Here is a 22,187-nt window from a genome sequence, read left to right on the forward strand (position 1 = left end):
ATTTGACAAATCCGAGATTTTTAAATGAAAAAAAAAATCAATCAATGATTTAAGGAAAAATTATAATTTAAAATTGTTTCTATCAGTCAAAATAAATGATAATTATGAAAAATCTGTTTTCATAATTTAACAATTTTTCCCAAAGTTAGATGCAAGACATAAATATTAGTTGAGAACTATAAATTATTAGTGAAATTCAGTAAAAAGAGTTTGGCATTAAGTCTGAATGTCATTCAGTTAAACTCCATGAAAATTTCCATCACACATTATATGGCAGCTAGATATTTCAATCAAAAACTAATGTGGTGAGAGTTAATGAAATCAAATCTAGGCTTACCACTTATAAAGTCAATGAGATAAAAAAAAAATTCTTTAGATTCTTTCAGTTACTCTTCAAAGTTTTAATTTATATTTGCAACAACTATAAATGTAAAAATAAAGCTCACTTCGCTAACAGATATAAATTTTGCACAGGATGATCTGAAACTAAGTTTTGGTAATGATATTATAATTTAATATCTCTATATTGTAGTAAGGGACTCATGAAAATTTCTATTATATACCTTATAATTTAAAAGTAATATTATTCTTATCTAATGAACAACCAGCCTCCTACCCTTCTGTTTCATCAGCCTTTTCTCCATCTTTATGAGCAGTACAGTTTTCATTTTCTGAAGAACAATTCCTTGTGGAAGCTATATTAGGTCTTCCTTAAATATAGAAACAGATAAAAAAAATGTTAAGAGTTTGTAATTTATCTTGATTTTTGATGTATTGAGTAGCAGTAGAGAAAAATATGCTTTCATAACCAAACACAAACTAAAGGCACTATACGTCAGCTGGCATTCTTCCTAATTTTTTCCAAGAGTGCTTGAAAGCACCATAATAGAGAAAAGGAACTGCTAATGAAGGCAAGTCATTTTTCTAAATAATGCTTCAGTATTATTTTTATATGGTAGGAACTAAAAGGGAGTTTTATGGACATAAAATAAACTAATAGCTAACAGTTACTAAAGAATAACAGATTTCTTTCTTCCTAGAAGGAACTGTTTTAGATTAATGAATGCTCTGACTCTGAAACTGAGATAAAAATCATTTAAAATGTATTAAGTGCATCTGATATGAGTAATTGTTTTGATTGTCATTACTGAAAACAACTTTTCTAAATAACAATGACTAATTAATCAATGTAGCTACTGAACAGAGTATAGGGTCTGAACAGCAGATAAGCTGCTTTTCTAAACTAGGAAAGCAACACTTACCAAAGAAAAAATAACTGAAATACCAAGTATGAATATGAATGAAAAAGCACATACATGTGCTGCCAGGCAATGTGCTAAGTGCTAAAGATACAATTAGAAAAGATAGTTCCTGCCCTCAAGGAGTTCATATTCCAATAGGAGGAAAAAAACACATGGGAGGCTTAAGATGCAAGTCAGAAGGTTATGATTTAATCCCTTTATATTAAAGCATAGGGAAATATTAAAATTCTGTATTCTTATGATGTAGTATTGAATGTACTTGACCTTCAGGGAAAACAACTATGATAAAAAAATGATGGATTTATTCTAAAGCTTACCAGTTTTGGAAACTGAATTCTGTCTAAGAGGTGGCTCCGGAAACTCTCCTTGGGTGTCAAGGAGTGAAGATTTGATGTATGTTGCTAAGTTTTCAACAGGACTTCCTCCAGCTGCCATGAGAGGACTGTACTGGTTGTCAACAGGTGAACTTCCACTGCTTTTCAGTTCATCAAATCTTTTTGCACACTGTCATGAAGAAAAACAATGAAATGTAAAGAAAGTAAAGGAAAAGTATCTTGGTACCATAAGTTCCTATTCTATGCACAATAACTCAATATCACCAGATAGTAATCTAGGTTTGTGATTCCTTTCAAAACAAGTCTTTGGTTTGCCTTTAAATTTTTTAAAAAGCAAGTTCAAAACTGAATTTTTTCCATCTCCTCCTGCATTTTCCTCTGCTGTATTTCTACCATCTGCTGGCAATTTCATAATTTAAAAACTTGGATTTTAGCCTTAAAGTTATATGTAAGATATAAAAACAAGTGAATTCTAGCCTGAAATTATTTTGAGTGATTTAGTACTTATAAAATAATTGACATTTGATACTGCATTCTCATAATTTACTTATAAAAACATTCTAATTTCTAAAAAAGTTGCAAAAACCAATCTTTAGTTTTATTTTAACATTTTTTATTTCATTGTTTCCTAATTACATTTGAATTAAAAAAAAATTTGAGCTCCAAATTCTCTCCCTCCATTCTGCCTCTTCTTTGCCCCTTGAGAAGGCTGCATGATCTTGATTATACATATGAAGTCATGTAAAACAGACTTCCATATTAGCCACATTGCAAAAGAAAAGAAAAAAGTAAGAAAAATAAGTTAAAAGAAAGTATATTTGAATGTGCACTCAGAGTTCATCCGTTCTCTCTCTAATGTGGATAGCATTTTTCATTATGGATCCTTTGGAACTGTCTTGGATCACTGTCTTGATTAGGCTAACAAAATCTTTCACAGTTGATCATCCTTGAAAAATTGCTGTTACTGTGTATGATATTCTCCTGGTTCTGTTCACTTCACTTTGAATCAAGTTCATGTAAGTCCTCCCAGGTTTTTCTGAAATCATCCACATTATTTCTTACAGCACAATAGTATTCCATCACTATATCAAACCACAACTTTTTTAGCCATTCTCTAATTAAAGGGTATCCCCTCAAATTCTGATCCTTCGCCACCACAAAAAGAGCTGCTACAATTTTTTAAAAATATAAATGGGTCCTTTTCTCTTTTATCTCTTTAGAATACAGACCTAGTAGTGGTATTGCTGGGTCAAAGAGGAGACATAGTTTTATAGCCCTTTGGTCATAGTTCCAAATTGTTCTCCAGAATGGTTGAATTAGTTCACCACTCCACCAAAAGTGCATTAGTGTCCCATTTTTCCCACATCTCCTCCAGCACTTGTCATTTTTCTTTTCTGCCACTAGAGCCGATCACAGAGTAGTTTTAATTTGTATTTCTCTAATCAATAGTAATTTAGAGCATTTTTTTGTATGACTATTTATAGCTTTGATTTCTTCTCCTGAAAACTGCCTATTAATATCCTTTGACCATATGACAATTGGGGGATGGCTCATATTTTTATGTCATTCGCTTCCCTGTACATTTGAAAAATGAGACCTTTATCAGAGAAACTTGCTATAAATTTACCCCCAATTTCTTGTTTTCCTTCTAATTTTGGGTACATTAGTTTTGTCTGTGCAAAACACTTTCAATTTAATGTAACAAAAACTATCCATTTAATTTCACAAGATCCTATCTCATGTTTGGTCATAAACTCTTCCTTTATCCACAGATTTACAGGTACATTTTTCCACATTCCTTCTGATTTACTTAAACCACTCATTTTGTCTAAACCATTTATCCATTTTGACGGTATCTTGGTATACAGTGTGAAGTGTTGGTCTATGCATAGTTTCTTCCAAAATGCTTTCTAGTTTTGCCAGCAATTTTTGTCAGATGATAAGTAATTACTCCAACAGCTTGGATCTTTGGGTTTATCAAACACCAGATTATTATGTTCATTTGCCACTGTGTACTATGCACCTAATTTGTTTTGTTGATCCATCACTCTATTTCTTAGCTAGTACTAAATTGTTTTCATGATTACTACTTTGTAACATAGTTTAAATCTGGTACTACGATCTAGACCACCTTGCTTCACTTTTTTTCATTGATTCCCTTTATATTATTGATCTTTTGTTCTTCCAAATAAATTGTGTTGCTATTTTTTCTTGTTCTATAAAATAATTCTTTTGTAGTTTTATTGCTATCGCACTAAATAAGTAAACTAACTTAGTAGAATTATTATTTTTATTATATTGGCTTGACCTACTCACAAGCAGTTAATATTTGTCCAAATTTTTAGATCTGTCTTTATGGGAAGAATGTATTATAACTGCATTCATATGGTCCCCTGATTTGTCTCGGCAGGTAGATTCCCAAATATGTTATACTGTCTGCCATTATTTTAAGTGGAATTTCTCTTTCTGTTTCTGCTGGGTTTTGTTGGTAGTCTGCAGAATTGCTGATGATTTATATGCAATTATTTTATATCCTGAAACTCTGCTAAATTGTTAATTTAATTGTTAAACTCTGCTAATTGTTTCAGCTAGTTTTTTTAGTGGATTCTTTAGGGTTCTCTAAATATACCATCATATGATCTCCAAAAGGTGATAGTTTTGCTTCCTTACTGCCTATTTTTATTCCTCCAATTTTTTTTTTCTTACTGCTACAGGTAGCACTTCCATTACAATACTGAATAATAGTGGTGATAATGGACATCATACCTTCACCCCTGATCTTACTGGGACCAAGTTTCATATTTATCCCTGTTACAGATAATGCTTGCTTTTGGTTTTAAATACTACTTATAATTTTGAAGAAAGGCGCCACTGATTCCTATGCTTTCTGGTATTGCATTTTGTCAGAAGCTTTTCCAGCATCTACTAAGATAATCATATGAATTTTTTTGTTATTAATATGATCAATTATGCTGATAGTTCTTCTAATATTAAACCTGATGTGCATTTCTGGGATAAATCCCACCTGGTGATATTACATGATCTTTGTAATATACTGATGTTATCTCCTTCCTAGTATTTTATCTAAAATTTTTGCACTGATATTCATTAAAGAAACTGGTGTTTAGTTTTGTTTTTGGGTTAGGTATTAAACACACATTTGTGTCATAGAAAAAAATTTGGTAGGACTCCTTTTTTACTTGTTTCCTCAAATAATTTACATGGCACTGGGGTTAACTGTTCCTTAATTGTTTGGTAGAATTCACTTGTGAATCCATCTAATCCTGGGGATTTTGTTTTAGGGAGCTCATTGATGGCTTGTTCAATTTCATTTTCTAAGACAGAGTTAAGTATTCTATTTCTTCTTTTGTTAGTCTGGGCAGTTTATATTTTTGTGAAAATTCATCCATTTTATTAAGACTGTCATTTTTAGTGGCATATAATTAGGCAAAACAGCCCCTAACAACTGCTTTAATTCATCTTTGTTGGCTGATGCATTCACCTTTTTGATACTGGTAATTTGGTTTTCTTCTTTCTTTAAAAAAAAAATAGAAATTAACCAATGGTTTATTTATTTTATTGGGATTCCCCTCCCCCAATAAAACCATCTTCTAGTTTTACTTATTAATTTAATTTTTTTAACTTTCAATTTTATTAATTTCTCCTTTGAGATTTTCAGGATTTCCCTTTTGGTATTTAATTGGGAATTTTTAATGTGCTTTTTCCCCCCTAAATTTTTTTTTAGCCGCATGCCCAATTCATTGATCATGCTCTTTCTCTCTTTTATTAATGTACACATTTAGCTATATAACCTTTCCCCTAAGTACTGTTTTGGCTGTATCCTGCAAATTTTGGAATATTGTCTCATTTTTGTCACTTTTTTTTAAAGCAGTTGGGGTTAAGTAACTTGCTCAAGGGTTACATGGCCAGTTATTTCTGGGTGTGGTGCTAAGTATATGAGCCCGGATTCGATCCCAGGTCATCCCAACACTGGGGCCGGTGCTCTTACTCACTGTGCTACCTGGCCACCCCATATTGTCACTCTTTTTAAAAGAAATTATTATTTCTATGATTTATTCTTTGGTCCATTCATTCTTTAGGATTAGATTATTTATTTTACAATTAATTTTTAATCTATGATTCCATGGCCTTTTGTTGAATACAATTTTTATTGCTTTATGATCTGAAAAAAGATTCATTTAAGATTTCTGCTTTTTTTTGTATTTGTTTGTGAGGTTTTTATGTCCTAATACATGGTCAGTTTTTGTGAATGTGCTATGTACAGCTGAGAAAAAGTTATACTCCTTTCTATTGCCATTCAATTTTCTCCAGAGGTCTATCATATCTAGCTTTTCTAAGATTCTATTCACCTCTTTAACTTCTTTCTTATTTTATGGTTGGATTTCCCTAACTCTGAGAAGGTAGAGGTGAGGTCCTTCACTAGTATAATTTTACTATTTCTTCCTGTAATTTAATTTAGTTTTTCCTTTAAGAATCTGGATGTTATCCTATTTGGTACATATGCTTATTACTGATGTTACTCATAGTTTATGGAGTCTTGACAAGATGTATCTGCTTATGCCTTTTAATTGGGTCTATTTTTGCTTTGTCTGAGATCAAGACTGCTACTTTTGCCTTTTATACTTCAGTTGAAGCATAACAGATGCTGCTCCAGTCTCTTATCTTTACTCTGTGTATGTTTGTTTCATGTGTTTCTTATAAACAGTATAACATTGGATTTTGATTTCTAATCCATTCTGCTATTTGCTTATTCTGATGTAAAGGTGAGTTCATCCATTCACAGTACTGATTACCAACTGTGCATTTCTCTCCATCCTATTTTCTTCTGTTTATCCTTCTCTCTCTATCCTGTCCCTCTAAAATCTCTTTTGCTTCTGAACACTACCTTCCCTTCTGTGCCCCCTTCATCAACCCTCACCTCCATCACAATGTTCCTTTTATCCCCTTTCTCTCACTGGGTAAAAAAGATTTCTCTACCTTGAGAGAGACAGAGAGAGAGAGAAAGAGAGAGAGACAGAGAGAGAGAGACAGAGACAGAGAGAGACAGAGACAGAGAGAGAGACAGAGAGAGAGACAGAGAGAGAGAGAGAGAGAGAGAGAGAGAGAATTTTACCTCTTTGAACCAATTCAGATGAGGGAGGTTCAAGTGTTACCCTCCCCTAATTATTCCCCCTAATCCCCCACTGTTAAAGCACTTTCTTGCATGCCTTGGTTCTATCCCTTTCCCTTCTCTCAAAATATCCCTTCATTTGGTTTTTAGATTATCCCAACTTAATTGACTCACACTCTATGTAGAATTTTTCTAACTACCCTAAAATTCTAAACTTCTTAGAAGTTACAAGTATCATCTTCCCACATAGAAATATGAATAGTTTAGCCTCATTATGTCCCTTTGATTTTTCTTTCATGTTTACTTTTTTATGCTTCTTTTGAGTCTTTTTTTTTTCTGAGGGGGGAAAGGCAAGGCAATTAGGGTTAAATGACTTGCCCAAGGTCACACAGCTAAGTAAGTGTGTTAAGTGTCTGAGGTCAGATTTGAACTCAGGTCCTTCCTGACTCCAGGACTGGTGCTCTATTTACTGGGTCACCTAACTGCCCCTCCTTTTGAGTCTTGTATTTGAAAATCAAATTTGTTATTCAGCTCTGGTATTTTCATCAGGAATGCTTGAAAGTCCTCTATTTCATTAAATATCCATTTTTTTCTCTTGAAGGATTATAATCAGTTTTATTGGGTAGGTTGTTCTTGGTTGTAATCCAAACTCTTCTACCTTGCAGAATATTATATTCCAAGCTCTCTGCACTTTTAACATGGTAGTTGCTAAATCCTGTGTGATCCTGACTGAAGCTCCATGATATTTGAATGGTTTCTTTCTGACTGTTTGAAGTAATTTCTCTTTGACTTGGGAGCTCTGGAATGTGGTTATAATATTTCTAGTAGTTTTCGTTTCTTTCGGGTCATGATCAATGGATTCTTTCCATTTCTATTTTACCTTCTGATTCTAGGATACTGAGGCCGTTTAAAAAAATAATTTATTGAAATATATCTAAGTTTTTTCTTTGATCATAGATTTCAGGTAGGTAAATAATTCTTGAGTTATCTCTCATTGAGCTATGCTCCTGATCTGTTGTTTTTCTGATAAGCTATTTCACATTTTCTTCTAATTTTTTCACTACTGTTTTTTTTTATAATGTTTCTTGATGTCTCATGGAGTCATTAAGTTTTGCTTGACCAATTGTAATTTTCAAGGAATTATTTTCTTCAGGGAAGTTTTATACCTCTTTTTCCATTTGGTCAATTTTATTTTTAAAGGTGTTATTTTCTTAAGTATTTTTTGTGCTTTTTTGTTGTTGTTCAGTCATTTTCAATAGTGTCTGATTCTTCATGACCACATCTGGGAATTTCTTGGCAAAGTTACCAGAGTGATTTGTCATTTCCTTCTCTAGCTCATTTTACAGATGAGGAAACAGAGGCAAACAGGATTAAGTGACTTGCCCAGGGTCACACAGCTAGTAAATGTCTGAGGCCACATTTGAACTCAGAAAGATGAGTCTTCCTGATTCCAGGCCTGGCACTCTCTATCTACTGCGCCACCTAGTGTCTCTTTTACTAGGCTGTTTTTTCATAATTTTCTGCCCTTGCTCTCTTTTATTGACCTAACTTTTTCTTTACCCCTCTTATTTAATTCTGAAAATCATGTATTTCCAGGAATTCTTGTTGGGTTTGTGTCCAATTCACATTTTTCCCCCTCAAGGCTTTGCTTGTAGCACTTTTGATTTCATTGTTTTCTTCTGAGTTTGTGCCTTGATCTTCCCATAGTGGACTTTTTTATGGGCAGGTTCTTTTTTCCCCAGCCTATTTCTTGACCGTGATTATGTTAAAGTTGGGCTCTATTGCCAGCATGGGGAAAGGAGAGGGGCACTGAGGAACATCAAGAAGACCAGTTTGGCTGGACCATAGTTGGAGACCTCATTACATCATACCTAGACTATTCTGATTGGTCTTCCTGACTCAAGAGTCTCCACACTTTAATTTATATCCATATAGCTGCCAAAGTGATGTTTTTAAAGTATAGTTCTAATTCATTCCTCACTCCCCCATCCCCCTTAATAAATTCCAGGGTTCCCTATTACTTTTAAGATCAAATATAAATTCCACTGTTTGACATTTAAAGTTCTTTGCAACTTAGACTCTTTTTATCTTTCCAGTTCTATACATTCCATCACTTCCATGGGCTCTATGGTTCAGCCAGTGGCATACTTGCTATTTCTATCATAACATTTCACTGCTATCATAACACTACCTATGTGACCATCCTTAGAATGTTCTCCCTTCTCACGCCTACCTCGAAAAATTCTAGGCTTACTTCAGGATTCACTCAGTTCAAATGCCACCTTTTGTAAGAAGTCTTCTTAGTCTCTCCCGGTTACTAGTGCCTTCTGCTCTAAGCTTACCTCTATATATCCATTCAAGTACATGTTCTCTTCCCATTAGACTATAACTCCTTCATAGGGATCTTTTTAATTTTTTCCTTTGTATTTCCAGCATTTAGAACAATTCCTAACAATAAGCACTTTAATAAGAGCTTGACTGACTAATACATAGAAAAGTAAGTCATAAAGAAGTTATGAAGAGGTATAATGCCAAACCAAAGGTACTTATATTTGATCAAAGCCATAGGGAGCCACTTCAGTTTAGTAAGCAGGGAAAAACATATTTAAATTGTGCTTTAGAAATATCACTTTGGGGGGCAGCTAGGTGGCGCAGTGAATAGAGCGCCAGCCCTGGAATCTGGAGGGCTTGAGTTCAAATATGGCCTCAGACACTTAATGCTTACTAGCCGTGTGTAATGTAATACCAAGCAAAGGCAACTTCCCAGGTTCAAAATACCAGCATAGGTGCTCTCTATTTTATTCAGTAACAAACCCAGAACAGAGAAGATCAAAACATGACATCATTCAAAATACAGCATTTACTAAGTGTGATTAAATCATCTCCAAGGCCTATCCCACCCCAGGACTTTCCAATCATTCAATCAATTACAAAGTCTCTGTTCCAAATACTTCTCCACCCCTAGGCTATACCTTAATTAAGTCCACCACAAAGCCCCTCTTCTCAAATGGAGATTAGTTTCCAAACATAAGTAAAATACATTCATTTGCTCAACCATAGAACACAAAAAGGTCAAAAGTTCCCCACCCCTGGATCACAATTGAATCTACCCCAGAGTTACATCAAGTTTAAGCACAGCACTTAATACCCAAATGGAGGTCTTTTCTTCATCTTAGGCAAGTTCACTAGGCAAGTTCTCAGCAATCTTAGTTCCTGGAGAGACAAGGCTTAGCAAGGCCATAAGATACATTGCCAGTCCCTTCATGAATTTATCCTCTGTCTGTAGAACAGTCCTAGAACCCCTGAACACATTAGCAAAGCCCTCTCCCAGGATTTCTGTAAACATACAACAAGAAAATCCTTCTTCAGGGCTTCTGAACCAACAGAAAGGCTCCCAGACCCCTGCAACAACAGCACTGTCCTTCACCAGTGGACAGTATTCATTCTGTCTGCCGGACAGTCTCCAGACCCCTGCAACAACAGTACTGTCCCTCACCAGTGGACAGTATTCACTCTCAGTACTGTCCCTCACCAGTGGACAGTATTCACTCTCTGTCTGCAGGACAGTCTCAGGCCTTCTTAACCAAATGCCAGGTTCCAGGACTTCTTCAACAGGACAGTCTTTCACCAGTGGACAAATCTGGCAAAATAACATCAAAACAGACAGACAAAGTACCAGCAAAACAGCCATGTCTCCTCAGTCCTTGGCAGCTCAGGGGGCAGGTCTCAAAAGTCCAGGGCAATTCAAAGCGGCCACCAGCAATCTCTTAGTCTCTCCCTCTCCACGAGGTGCTGCTTCCAAAAAGAACTTCCGCCTCTCTCTTGTCTCTCCAAATCTACATCACCAGCTCCTCCCACTTCAGGACTTTCTTTTCACATCAACAAGCCCATCCCACAGGTGGGATTAACAAACTCTGGGTTTTAATACAATCAATTTGAAAACCAAGCCAATACAGGGGAATCTTTAATTGCCATTACTATCACACCGTGTCACTTTGGGCAAGTCACTTAACCCCAATTGCCCTGCCTTTCCCCCTCCAAAAAGAAAAAAAAATCACTTTGACAGCTGTGTGGAAGAAGGAATGAAGAGGGTAGACATTTGAAGCAAGGACACTAATTAAAAGGCTACTAAATTCAATAGTTCAGGTAATGAAGACCTCAACTAGGATGGTAGCTCTATTAGTGAAGAAAAGGGTGTGGATGAATGAGATAGGGAGATAGAATGAACAAGAATGGAAACTGACTGGCAATGTGGGGTGAGGGACCATTAAAGGAAAATTGTAAGCTTTGTAATTTTGTAAAATTTGTAAGTGAACCTGGGTAACTGGAAGGGCAGTGGCTTCAACACTGAGAAGACAGGAAGAGAAATTTTAGAAGATAAATTTTGTTTTGAGTCTGAGTTTAATACATTTATAGGATGTCTAGATGGGAATAATGTCTAATAGGTAGCAGGTGATGCAGAACTGGAACTCAGGGAAGAGACTAGGGCTAGATCTATAGCTATGGGAATCACTTGTGTATAGATAACTGAACTAATAGTTACTGTGGTTACTGAGAATGGAAAGAATAATTTCCTTCATATCAATAATACTCTGATGGGTAAGCTGTTGAAGAATTTTGCTTTTTTTTTTTGGAGGGCAATTGGGGTTAAGTGACTTGCCCAAGGTCACATGGTTAGTAAGTATTAAGTGTCTGAGGCCACATTTGAACTCAGGTCCTCCTGACTCCAGGGCCAATGCTCTATTCACTGAGCCACCTAGCCTCCCCCTCTGCTGAAAAATTTTAATCTTGAATAACTGCAATGAGGAAACCTTCCTTTTCATTATTTAGTGACACTTTTTTTAAGGTCAACATTTCTCCTCTATTTTTGTCCCTGGCTTTGTAAACATGCCCAGAGATGCCTTCTTCAATAAATCCCAGTAATACAAATTTATCCATGTAGCACTTTTCCCAGTCAATAGCCTTTTCTTTTATTTCACCAGAGCGAGGTCCAGATATTTTGGGTCTTCTCTATGGGACAATCTTGGGGTATAACCACAGAAAAGGTAAGGAGAGGGATAATGGTCAAGAGAAGGATACTAGGAAGGAGTGGCCAGGCCATCTCTAGGAGAACGTGGCTAAGTCTCAAACGTCTCAAGAGGTCAATAAGTATGGGCACTGAAAAGACCACCACATCTGGCTCTTAAGAGAATACTGGTAACTTTGAAGAGAGTAATTTCAGATGAGTGATCAGGTCAGAATCTTAAATGTAAGAGGTGAAAAACTGAGAAGGCAGGAAGAGGAGATGACAAGTATAGAAAACAGCTTTTTCTAGCATTCTGTCTGTAAAAGGTAGGAGACAAAAAAAAGGTAGGAGACAGCTTGAGGAGATGATAGGGTTAAGCTAGGGTTTGTTTTTTTTTAAAGATGGGGGATAATTAGGCAGGAGAAAATAAGTCAGTAGAGGGAGGGGGAAAAGGGACAATTGTAAAGGTATACTACTGGTGAAGGAATTAAAGGGAAGGACTGATTGGCTTTTGTAAGGGGAAGGAGCCACTTCTTTTTCAGAAAATAAAGTTCAGACACAGTTATGGTACACACTAACTCACATCAACAACCCACGTGGCATTTCCAGCCAATACTTTCATCTAATTTTAAAATGAGTACCAGCATATGCACTAGAGTAGGATAAATGGTTTATTGCACTCAGTAGTTTAAATCACTTAGTAACTATGCCTACCAAAGATACAAACCACTTACTTGGGCTGGATCTGTTAAAGTAAGTGAGATATATATATATATATATATAAAGAGACTTTATTCTTTTTTTTTTTTTGGAGGGTGGAAGGCAGGGCAATTGGGGTTAAATGACTTGCCCAAGGTCACATGGCTAGTAAGTGTGTCAGGTGTCTGAGACCAGATTTGAACTCAGGTCCTTCTGACTTCAGGGCCAGTGCTCTATTCACTGTGCCACCTAGCTGCCCCAAGAGACTTTATTCTAAAGCAAACACTTACATAATTAATCTTACCTTTAATATTGCACAGAATTAAAATTTTATAATGATATTATATTTTATAATGACATTAGAGTAATAAGTAAAAATGAAACTATTAAAAAAACAAGAAAATTATTTAATAAGGCCAAAAGGAACAGTTACTAGATAATTACTGAAAGAGTTGTGATGAAATTTTGAACTAAAGATAAATAACAAAATTCTATAATATTTTTACTATTTAGAAAACAGCAATGATCATGTAAATATGAGTATAAAGAATTAAAATCATCAGAATATTCCATTGAATCTACTTTTTGTACACAAAATAACTCATCGTTATTTTTCTCCTATAATTCAGAGATGTAGGTTTTATTTTTTAAACTGTGATTTCTTTAGGTATCCTTTACTATTTAGTTATGCTGGAAAACAGAATGAAAATTTACCGAAGTTCAATGAAGCAATTATGTATAAATTTTAATTTTATAAATTTCAATAGAAGGGGAATGCTTTTCTTATTTAATGAATTAACCAAGGATAGTTGCAGCTGATTTTTGCCACACAAGGAAAATGTAATAAAAAACAAAAGACATATGTACATTTAACTAAAACAAGGAACTTACAAATTCTAAAAATCTTGCTAAAAAAGCAGTACGTAACTATTTGAACAATACTATATATTTCATATTTTAATTATATATGTGAAAATTTTCTATTCCTAAAATAAAGGCTATCTGTCATGCTAGCATGAGAAATTTATGCAGTTAAATCAGTTTTCTTGCTTGTTCAATGACTGTAAGAAATCATCTTCCTCACCGTCTTTTTCATTTCAAAACAATTTCTTAGTTTTGAATGAATTAGTCCAAAAGAAGAACACATTATTTTTGTCTCAGTAGAAGTTACTCAAGAAACACACACGCATTTATTAAGTGGTCCACTCTAAGCCCTGATCATTTTAATGACTATTATAAAAGGTGATCATTTAATGCTATGCCAAAGCCAACTCTGTTTTAAATTTTAACATACAATTACTGAGCACCTTTTTACCCTTTTAGGTGCTGAGGGTGACACAAAAATAATAAGACAATATTCTTAATCTCAAGGAATTTGAGATTATGAGATGATAATTTACATTTTTTCCTAATAGTCTGCACAGGGATGTAGATTTCTTTAAATGCCAAAGTCCCTAAGACATTTAAGGATCCTGGGGACTTGACTTTTCATGAACATATCAAATTGTGTAAACTACTATACTTTGGAAGTGAATATTTGAATGTAAAAATCTGACACGTGGTACTTTAAAGTATATCGTAACACATATTATCATGCATACATTTTTATACATATTACACATACCCATGCTGTAATATCTAAAAACCTATATGATTCAAATATTTTAAAATATCCTGGTAGTTATTTTTTTTATTATTATCTACTATTGGATTTTAGGTTTGAAATTTTACCTCTTTTGATGTTAATCCAGGCACTAGCCTTGCTACTGTTTCCCAGTTGATTGGCTGAGGTACTCCAATTAGAGAATAAAGGATCATGTCCAACACCATTTGGTTATTACACAGAAAATTATTGTTTTCTGAATATCCACGACTCATCTTTTAGAACTAGGAATAGACAAGAAAAACATTATTATTTATACATGAAATCCCTAGTTTTTCAATGTTTTATATATAAAAATAATAGTTTGTTCCTGAGAATTACTTGGTAGCAAAATACATTTTACCTAAACCAAATACTTGTATTTAATACTTAAATTGAAAATACTTAAGCTTAAAACTTTAAAGACTTGCCTTGTTATGGGTATTACTTATATTGAGACAAACCACAAGCTTCATAAGGCCTAATACTGACAGTTCTGTGAGTTTAAAGAGCTAGTGAAATTCATCAATTGTTGGTAACCTGATGGTTTTGAGCCAAAATTTAGCCTGGTAGATCCTAGGACAAAAGGCAGTTTACCATTAGGCCCACATTAAAGAGTGGGATGTTCAGAATAAAATACAATTTAGAACCTGAATTATTCTTGGAAGTATTAACCTTAAAAAAGAAAAAGGACTAACATCTTAAATATTGCTCATTTATGTCCTGAATGGCATACACAGATGGCTGGTCAAAAGTTGTCAAATACTGAGAAAACAGTGCAGGCTGAAGGCTCAAAAAAAAATGTTATGTAGCTCAAAAGTAAATGTTTCATCTAATGTTTTAGTTGGAAACAAATGAACATGCTGTAACAGATGTAAAACTCAGAAGTATGAGAATGGAGTATAGTATGACAAATAACATGTACCAAGAGAATCTGATATTCCATGATATTCATAATTGTTACTGTGTTGCATAATTAGGCATAAATGTTAAGCAGTCTGCCTGAGTAATTATAATTAGTATACTTCTGTAAAGCTTAGACAAAATTTTAGGGTTTTTTTTTTTAATCAACATTCTTTAGTTTTGATAATTTAATAAGTGAAGTGTCACAGATGCCAGTTTGCCACAATACCATGCTCAAGTTTGATCTGTATCACAGCACCTCACACCCTGATTAAAAAACAAAGGTCCTAGAATCAACTAGTTACTGTCAAGTTGTCCTCATATTCATACTTCACACCTTGAAGAAGATTTAAGTTTTCCAGGGTTTTCTAAAATCCCTGACCCTTAATTCTTTTATTTCTTCCCTTACTTTGTGTTTGCTGAACACTAAATAATGCATCTAATTTCTCCCTGTTCCTAATTTCCTGGTTCAAGATTCAAAAGGACATGACAGTGGCAAACAAGTCAAAAGATTCTTAGAGTGCTTGGCCAAGGTGTGAAAGCAGGTGATATGGTAGGCAATACTTTTTCTGTGATGCTATATGGTTACAAATTAAAGAACATAACAATCTCCAAAGAATCTAAACTATAGGTGCTCCAAAGAGCAATGGGAAAAAAACATTGTGGGCATAAGTAGAATGTAACATACTGTCAATGAAAATCTGGAAGCAACAAAGGGCAAAAAAGGACAGTATGCAGGAAAATTTGTGACTGGAAAAGATTTGTTCTGTTACAAGAGCAAAAGATAATAAATGGACAAATGAATACTAAGCTGGCATTCACAAATGTTAAGAGACCCATAGAAAGCCTCTAGAATATTGGGGTAGATAGTCTATGGAAGGTTTATGAGAGGACAAGGTCAAGGACAAGAATTACACAAGATCACTGGACAAAGTACCGACATAGATGAAATGATAGAACTGACAAGGTATTAAAATTAAGTGGTTAGTGACAGCTCAAGGTCAATATCAATAATCCGGAAAGCACATTAAACCTAATGCCATATTCTTCTAATGGCATTTTATGTATGCTGAGGTACAATTTTGTTGGTGTAGTGTGATAGTAATGGCATTTAAAGATTCCCCCTGTATTGGCTTGGTTTTTCAAATTGATTGTGTTAAAACCCAGAGCTTGTTGGACTTGTTGATGTGAAAAGAGAGTCCTGAACTGGGAGGAGCTGGTGACGTAGATTTGGAGAGACAAGAGAGAGGCAGAAGAACTTTTTTTTGGAAGCAGCACCTCGGGGAGAGAGAGAGTAAGAGAATTGCTGGTGGCCGCTTTGAATTGCCCTGGACTTTTGAGACCTGCCCCCTGAGCTGCCAAGGACTGAGGAGACATGGCTGTTTTGCTGGTACTTTGTCTGTCTGTTTTGATGTTCTTTTGCCAGATTTGTCCACTGGTGAAAGACAGTCCTGTTGTTGAAGAAGTCCTGGAACCTGGCTTTTGGTTAAGAAGTCCTGAGACTGTCCTGCAGACAGAGAGTGAATACTGTCCACTGGTGAAGGACAGTGCTGTTGTTGCAGGGGTCTGGAGACTGTCCTGCAGACAGAGTGAATACTGTTCACTGGTGAAAGACAGTGCTGTTGTTGCAGGGGTCTGGGAACCTTTCTGTTGGTTCAGAAGCCCTGAAGAAGGATTTTCTTGTTGTATGTTTACAGAAATCCTGGGAGAGGGTTTTGCTGATGTTTTCAGGGGTTCTAGGACTGTTCTACAGAGAGAGGATGAATTAACGAAGGGACTGGCAATGTATCTTGTGGCTTTGCTGGGCCTTGTCTCCCCAGGAACTAAGATTGCTGAGAACTTGCCTAGTGAACTTGCCTAAGATGAAGAAAAGACCTCCATTTGGGTATTAAGTGCTGTGCTTAAACTTGATGTAACTCTGGGGTAGATTCAATTGTGATCCAGGGGTGGGGAACTTTTGACCTTTTTGTGTTCTGTGGTTGAACAAATGAATGTACTTTACTTATGTTTGGAAACTAATCTCCATTTGAGAAGAGGGACTTTGTGGTGGACTAAATGAAGGTATAGCCTAGGGGTGGAGAAGTATTTAGAACAGGGACTTTGTAATTGATTGAATGATTGGAAGGTCCTGGGGTGGGGTAGTACTTGGAGATTATTTAATCACCCTTAGTAAAATGCTGTATTTTGAATGATGTCATGTTTTGACCTTCTCTGTTCTTGGTTTGTCACTGAATAAAATGGAGAGCACCTATGCTGGTATTTTGAACCTTGGGAAGTTGCCTTTCCTTGGCAATTACATTACATGTAGGGAGCTAATCAATTTATTTTGTTTATAGGCTATCGAGCCTTTATACAGGACATACTTTGAAATTTTACTGATGAGTGATGGCCCAAAGATGAACTTTGGGTCTGGCATTATGGCAAAAGCCATTCTTTTGCCTGGCCTAAAAAAGGAATTACTCATTGAGGACTTAGTTCTTTCTTTTCTGTAACTGAGATAATGAATGTGTAGAACATGGCTAACTGCATTTTCTGGAATATGTATCTCAAAAGGAAAATTGCTGGATCCAGGGAGAGATCATTCATCCCTCTCATTGCCCCATAGATGATAGTTTCTTGGCAAGGCAAAAACTATGGTAGCAGTGAAACAAGTTTTCCTGGAGAGCTCTATGTACTTATTTGACATAGCTCTAGAAATACTAGCTATAACAATAAGTCAGAAATCAATGGGTACAACAAAATGGAGACAAAATTGTTCCTATTTGTAGATAATACTGGTGTAATAAGAAAACTCCAAGGGTTGGAGAACAAACTGAGATGGTAAATAGCTTAATAATGTAGGATATTAAAAATGGATAAAAACCAAAGCAATAATCCACATCCAGAGAAAGAACTAGGGAGTCAGAATGCAGAGCAAAGCAGACTATTTTCTTTTTTTGTTTTGTTTTTTTCTTTCTCTCTCATGGCTTCTCCCATTTGTTATAATTCTTCTATGCAACACAACTAATGTAAAAATGTGTTTAATAGGAATGTACATGTAGAGCCCATATCAGATTGCAAGCCATCTTGGGGAGAGAGGGGAAGAAAATTTAAAACTTATGGAAGTGAATGTTGAAAACTAAAAATAAATAAATACATTGGAAAAAAACCCAAAAACAAAACCGCAAAGCAACAGATTTAGAGTTGAATAAAGTATATCACACGAATGTAGTTGGGTATTACTACTTCACAAGACTGATTAATATGAAGAATTCAAGGACTTGAAGAGTGAGGACACCGTTATCAAGGGAAGTCCAAACACTAGGAATGAAACAATGTAAATAAAGCTAGCGCTGAAGGGGAACAGAAGTCTGGTCATATAACAGACTGATGTTGTGGTAGCATACTTCCCAAGTTAGAAGATACATCCTATCTTTCTATTAATAATGTGAAACTCTGAGGGACAAGAATGGCATAATTTGCTGAATGATTTGTTTCGGTGTTTGTTAGGACATATGTTGTGTTAAAATGTATCAATGTATTAAATAAAATACTTAGGGTAAAAATAAATAATTGGAAAGGTAATCATTTGTTCACGGTTTGGCCATGTTAATACAGTAAAAAAATTTAATGAGAGAACCCCAATAGTAATATGAACTCATCTATAACTAGTAAATGGCAATTGTCTATTGGGTACACTCTAAGTTAAAAGCAAAATAAAAAAACATTAAGAACTTAAAATATTTAAAAAAGATAAGATGTGCATCATATTTTGAGGGTAAAATACAGGAAATTAAATACTGACTAAAGAAAGCTTGGCAAGATGTTCAACAACAATAGCTAAATTTATATAAGCACTTATTTTATGCTGGGTACCATGTTAAGTGCTTTACTTATTTTATCTCATTTGATTCTCACAACAACCCTGAGACACAGGTGCTATTATTACCTTCCTTTATATTTAAGGAAACTGAGGCAGAGATTAAGCGACTTGCCCAAGGTCACATAGCTGGTAAGTATGTGAGGCTAAATTTGAACTCAGGTCTTTCCGGTCTTCTGTTCAAGCACTCTATCCACTGTACTACCTAGCTGCCTAAGAAAAAGGCTTCTATCTCAAGGGCATTCCAAGAGAAGAAAAACAGAAAAGATTTACAAAAGTTATTATAATCATTTTTATCCACCAAGGATAGTGTAACTACTATACATGGATCCTAACTTCACAATTCCCAAGGTGCTCAAAAAGGAAATAGAAATGGCACTGAAGAGAACAAAAAACAGGAAAAGCAACTGGACTGGATGAAACATACATAAAAGTGATATGTGATAAGGCGGTACAATTTTGAGGGCACTGAGAGACTTAAATGTTAATTAAAAAACAGGAAGATGCTAAAGACTAAAAAAAAAAACTTAGACCTTACTGATTTTTCCCAAAAAAGAGAAACCAAAGTGTATCATCAACAACTACCTACCTCTATGCCTACTTTCCCTTCTACACAAAATCTTCATGAGGAACATCTATACACAAACTGAAGATATCTCTGATGAAGGTATTAGCAGGGAACAGGAAGGCTTTTGCAAACTGTATTCAATAAAGGACCACGTCTTTGATATCTCATAGCTGTCCTGAAAAATGTAGCCAATATAAGATTCCATTGTGTTCATAGTTTGTTATTATGAAAATGCATTCAATTTAATATAAATGTTGCTTTACAGTCTTTTTTACAACACTGTGTCTTGCATCTACATATCAAGATCATTTAAGATTTTCTGGAAGATATAACAGAAATAAACTTGCTAAATGACCTTCTAATAATCAGGTGAGCAATAAAACAAGGAGATGTATGCTCACCCAGTGGGTCCTCCTATTTGCAGATGACAAGGGGTTGACTGCATTAATCTCCAAGATACTACAGAAGTTCCTGGAAGATTTCTTTTCCCCACTTAAGTTTCCCTTATTCTATCTGCATTGATTATATTTAGGCAAAAGCTTTATCATTTTATATGTCTGAAGGAGTTTGGTTTGCCCATTTAAAGAGGAAAGACCAAATGAATACAAAAAAATTACTGTTGTCTAGATTTCAATATGTATCTGAATGGGCACCCTATGGAGGTTCTCCACCTAGGACTGGCAGCAGAGATGGCAAATGAAATGAACCCAGAACTGGAAAGGAGAAAGAGTTAAAGTTAGTTGGATCACTTCTGAGAAACTGACAGGCATTTTTACGGACTCCAAGCTTTCAGAACAATAAAGGTCCATCTTTCCAATACAAACATTTCATGAGTCTTGCTCTGTGGCATCAAGACTTCAGATAATACTAACTCTGAATAGCCAAAAAAGTAGAGGACATCGAGGGTCATGGAAAGGTGGGCATGAGCAGTTGCAATATATACACGATAGAGAGTAGCTCACAACAGTGAAGAATGTCATGACAGAAAGATATGAGAGTTTTACATATATTATCCCATTCGATCCTCACAACAATCCTGAGAAGCAGGTGCTGTTATTATCTTCAATTCATAGTTGAAGAAACTGAAGCAAACACCAGTTAGGTGATGGCCCAAGGTCTGTTCAAACAGAAAATATGACATGGCTGGTCACATTCTCAGAGCAAGGAAGAGAAGAGGAGATGGGCAAAGTGTCCACTGGTATCACTTTTAATGATGGGAGAAGGTAAGAAAGACCTCCAGCAAATTGGGAGGAGCCCCTGTAGCAAGTTTTGGGAGGACATGGCTGGGTTACAGTTTGCATCACTAAAGATGATTAGTCCTGAATCAATGAGATCTAAGATTCATTTGAAAAAGAGAATGTGCTATATCATTTCAATTAGTAATCACTGTATGAAATTAGATATAGTAACAAAAATTTATTTAGAGGACTAAAAGATATGGTACACAAGAGAAATAATGAAAAAGGACTATACTAGAAAAAGGTAATCAAATATATTTGGTATTGGTTAAATAATAGAAGGATAGCTTGGTGGTGCAAAGGATAGATCTTTGGGCAAGAAGACTTAGCTTCCCTTCTGGCTTCAGACACGTACTAGCTGTGTGACTCTGAGGAAGTCACTTCATCCTCTGCCTAACTTTCCTTATCTTTAAAATACTTTGGAGAAGGAAATGGCAAACCACTCCAGTATCTCTGTCAAGAAAACCCCAAATGGGGTCATAAAGAGACAGATACAATTGAAAAAACGACTAACAACAACAAAGTAACAGGAAAGTAGGTCAGTGGAACAGACTAGATAAACCGGAACCAACAAGCATTTATTAGATCTAGCAGCAATCCAAGACAGTAACCCAGTGTTTGATAAACCTAAGAACATAAATTACTTGGTGAAAGACTCCTTATTTGGCAAGAACTTCTGGGAAAACTTTTAGTCTAGCAATTATACCTATAGCACAATACAAATTCTAAATGAATACTTGATCAGAATGTAAAAAGGTCATGTCATAAAAAGTTCAAACTGTACTTTAAAAGTACAGTTGGAGGGAAGATTTTTTTATTTCTAAGTACTGAATTTTTACTTTTTATGTGCATTAGTCACACTGCTACAGAAGCAATCATGTTTAAATAGTAGTAACATTTAATTTAAAATTCTATTTAACTTCACCTCCTCCAACTTTTTAGCTGGGTGGGGCAGTGGATAGAACACCAGGCCTAAAGTGTGGAAGACCTGAGTTCAAAACTAGCCTCAGACATTTATTAGTTGAATAACCCTGGTAAAAGTTACTTAACCTCTGTTTGACTCAGCTTCTTCTGTAAAATGGAGATAAAAGCACCTACCTCTCCCAGGGTTATTGGAGGATCAAATGAGATAACTGTGAAGCACTCATCACAATGTCTCGCATATAGTAGGTGCTATGTAAATGTTAGTTATCATCATCATCATCATCATTATTTTAATATTACCTTCAGGTATCACAACCTGCTCCTCGTTTTCATCAGAGAAAGAGTTCTTGATCACACAAGGCAAAAAACAAAAACGAAATTTCTCCAGCAAGTTGTTCAATTCCATAACAACTTGAACTCTCAAATTTTCCCCTTTATGTTTTTGTCAGTTTTGTCTAAAACTGGGAGAGTGACATTAAAGTTTCTTGTTATTATATTTTTGTCTATGTCTTCTCATAATTCAGTTAATATTTCCATCATAAATTTAGATGCTGTAATAAGAATGTAAATTTTGAAGATCTTCCCTGCCCCTAGGCTAATGTGCACCTGAAGCCTGGGGTG

General features: G+C 35.2%; 1 protein-coding gene across 5 annotated transcripts in view; it reads right to left on the minus strand.

Moving 5' to 3' along the window:
• SANBR (SANT and BTB domain regulator of CSR) overlaps positions 1 to 22,187 on the minus strand; it is a 67,202-nt gene that overhangs the window by 39,647 nt on the left and 5,368 nt on the right. For 3 of the 5 annotated variants that reach the window (XM_069069061.1, XM_069069063.1, XM_069069059.1), the window contains exons 2-4: positions 14,164 to 14,319; positions 1,580 to 1,766; positions 617 to 710 (exon numbers count right to left, since the gene is read on the minus strand). In XM_069069061.1, the coding sequence (XP_068925162.1) occupies positions 617 to 710; positions 1,580 to 1,766; positions 14,164 to 14,310 (428 nt within the window). In that variant the 5' untranslated portion in view covers positions 14,311 to 14,319. Of the gene's footprint in view, positions 1 to 616; positions 711 to 1,579; positions 1,767 to 14,163; positions 14,320 to 19,425; positions 19,580 to 22,187 lie in introns of those variants that run through there. The other 2 variants (XM_069069062.1, XM_069069064.1) reach the window with 2 other exon arrangements.

Source organism: Petaurus breviceps, unplaced genomic scaffold, assembly GCF_028583685.1.
Source record: "Petaurus breviceps papuanus isolate PSGF00001 unplaced genomic scaffold, PetGlider_PUasm1.0 90775, whole genome shotgun sequence".
In the NCBI taxonomy this organism is placed as follows: Eukaryota; Metazoa; Chordata; class Mammalia; order Diprotodontia; family Petauridae; genus Petaurus; species Petaurus breviceps.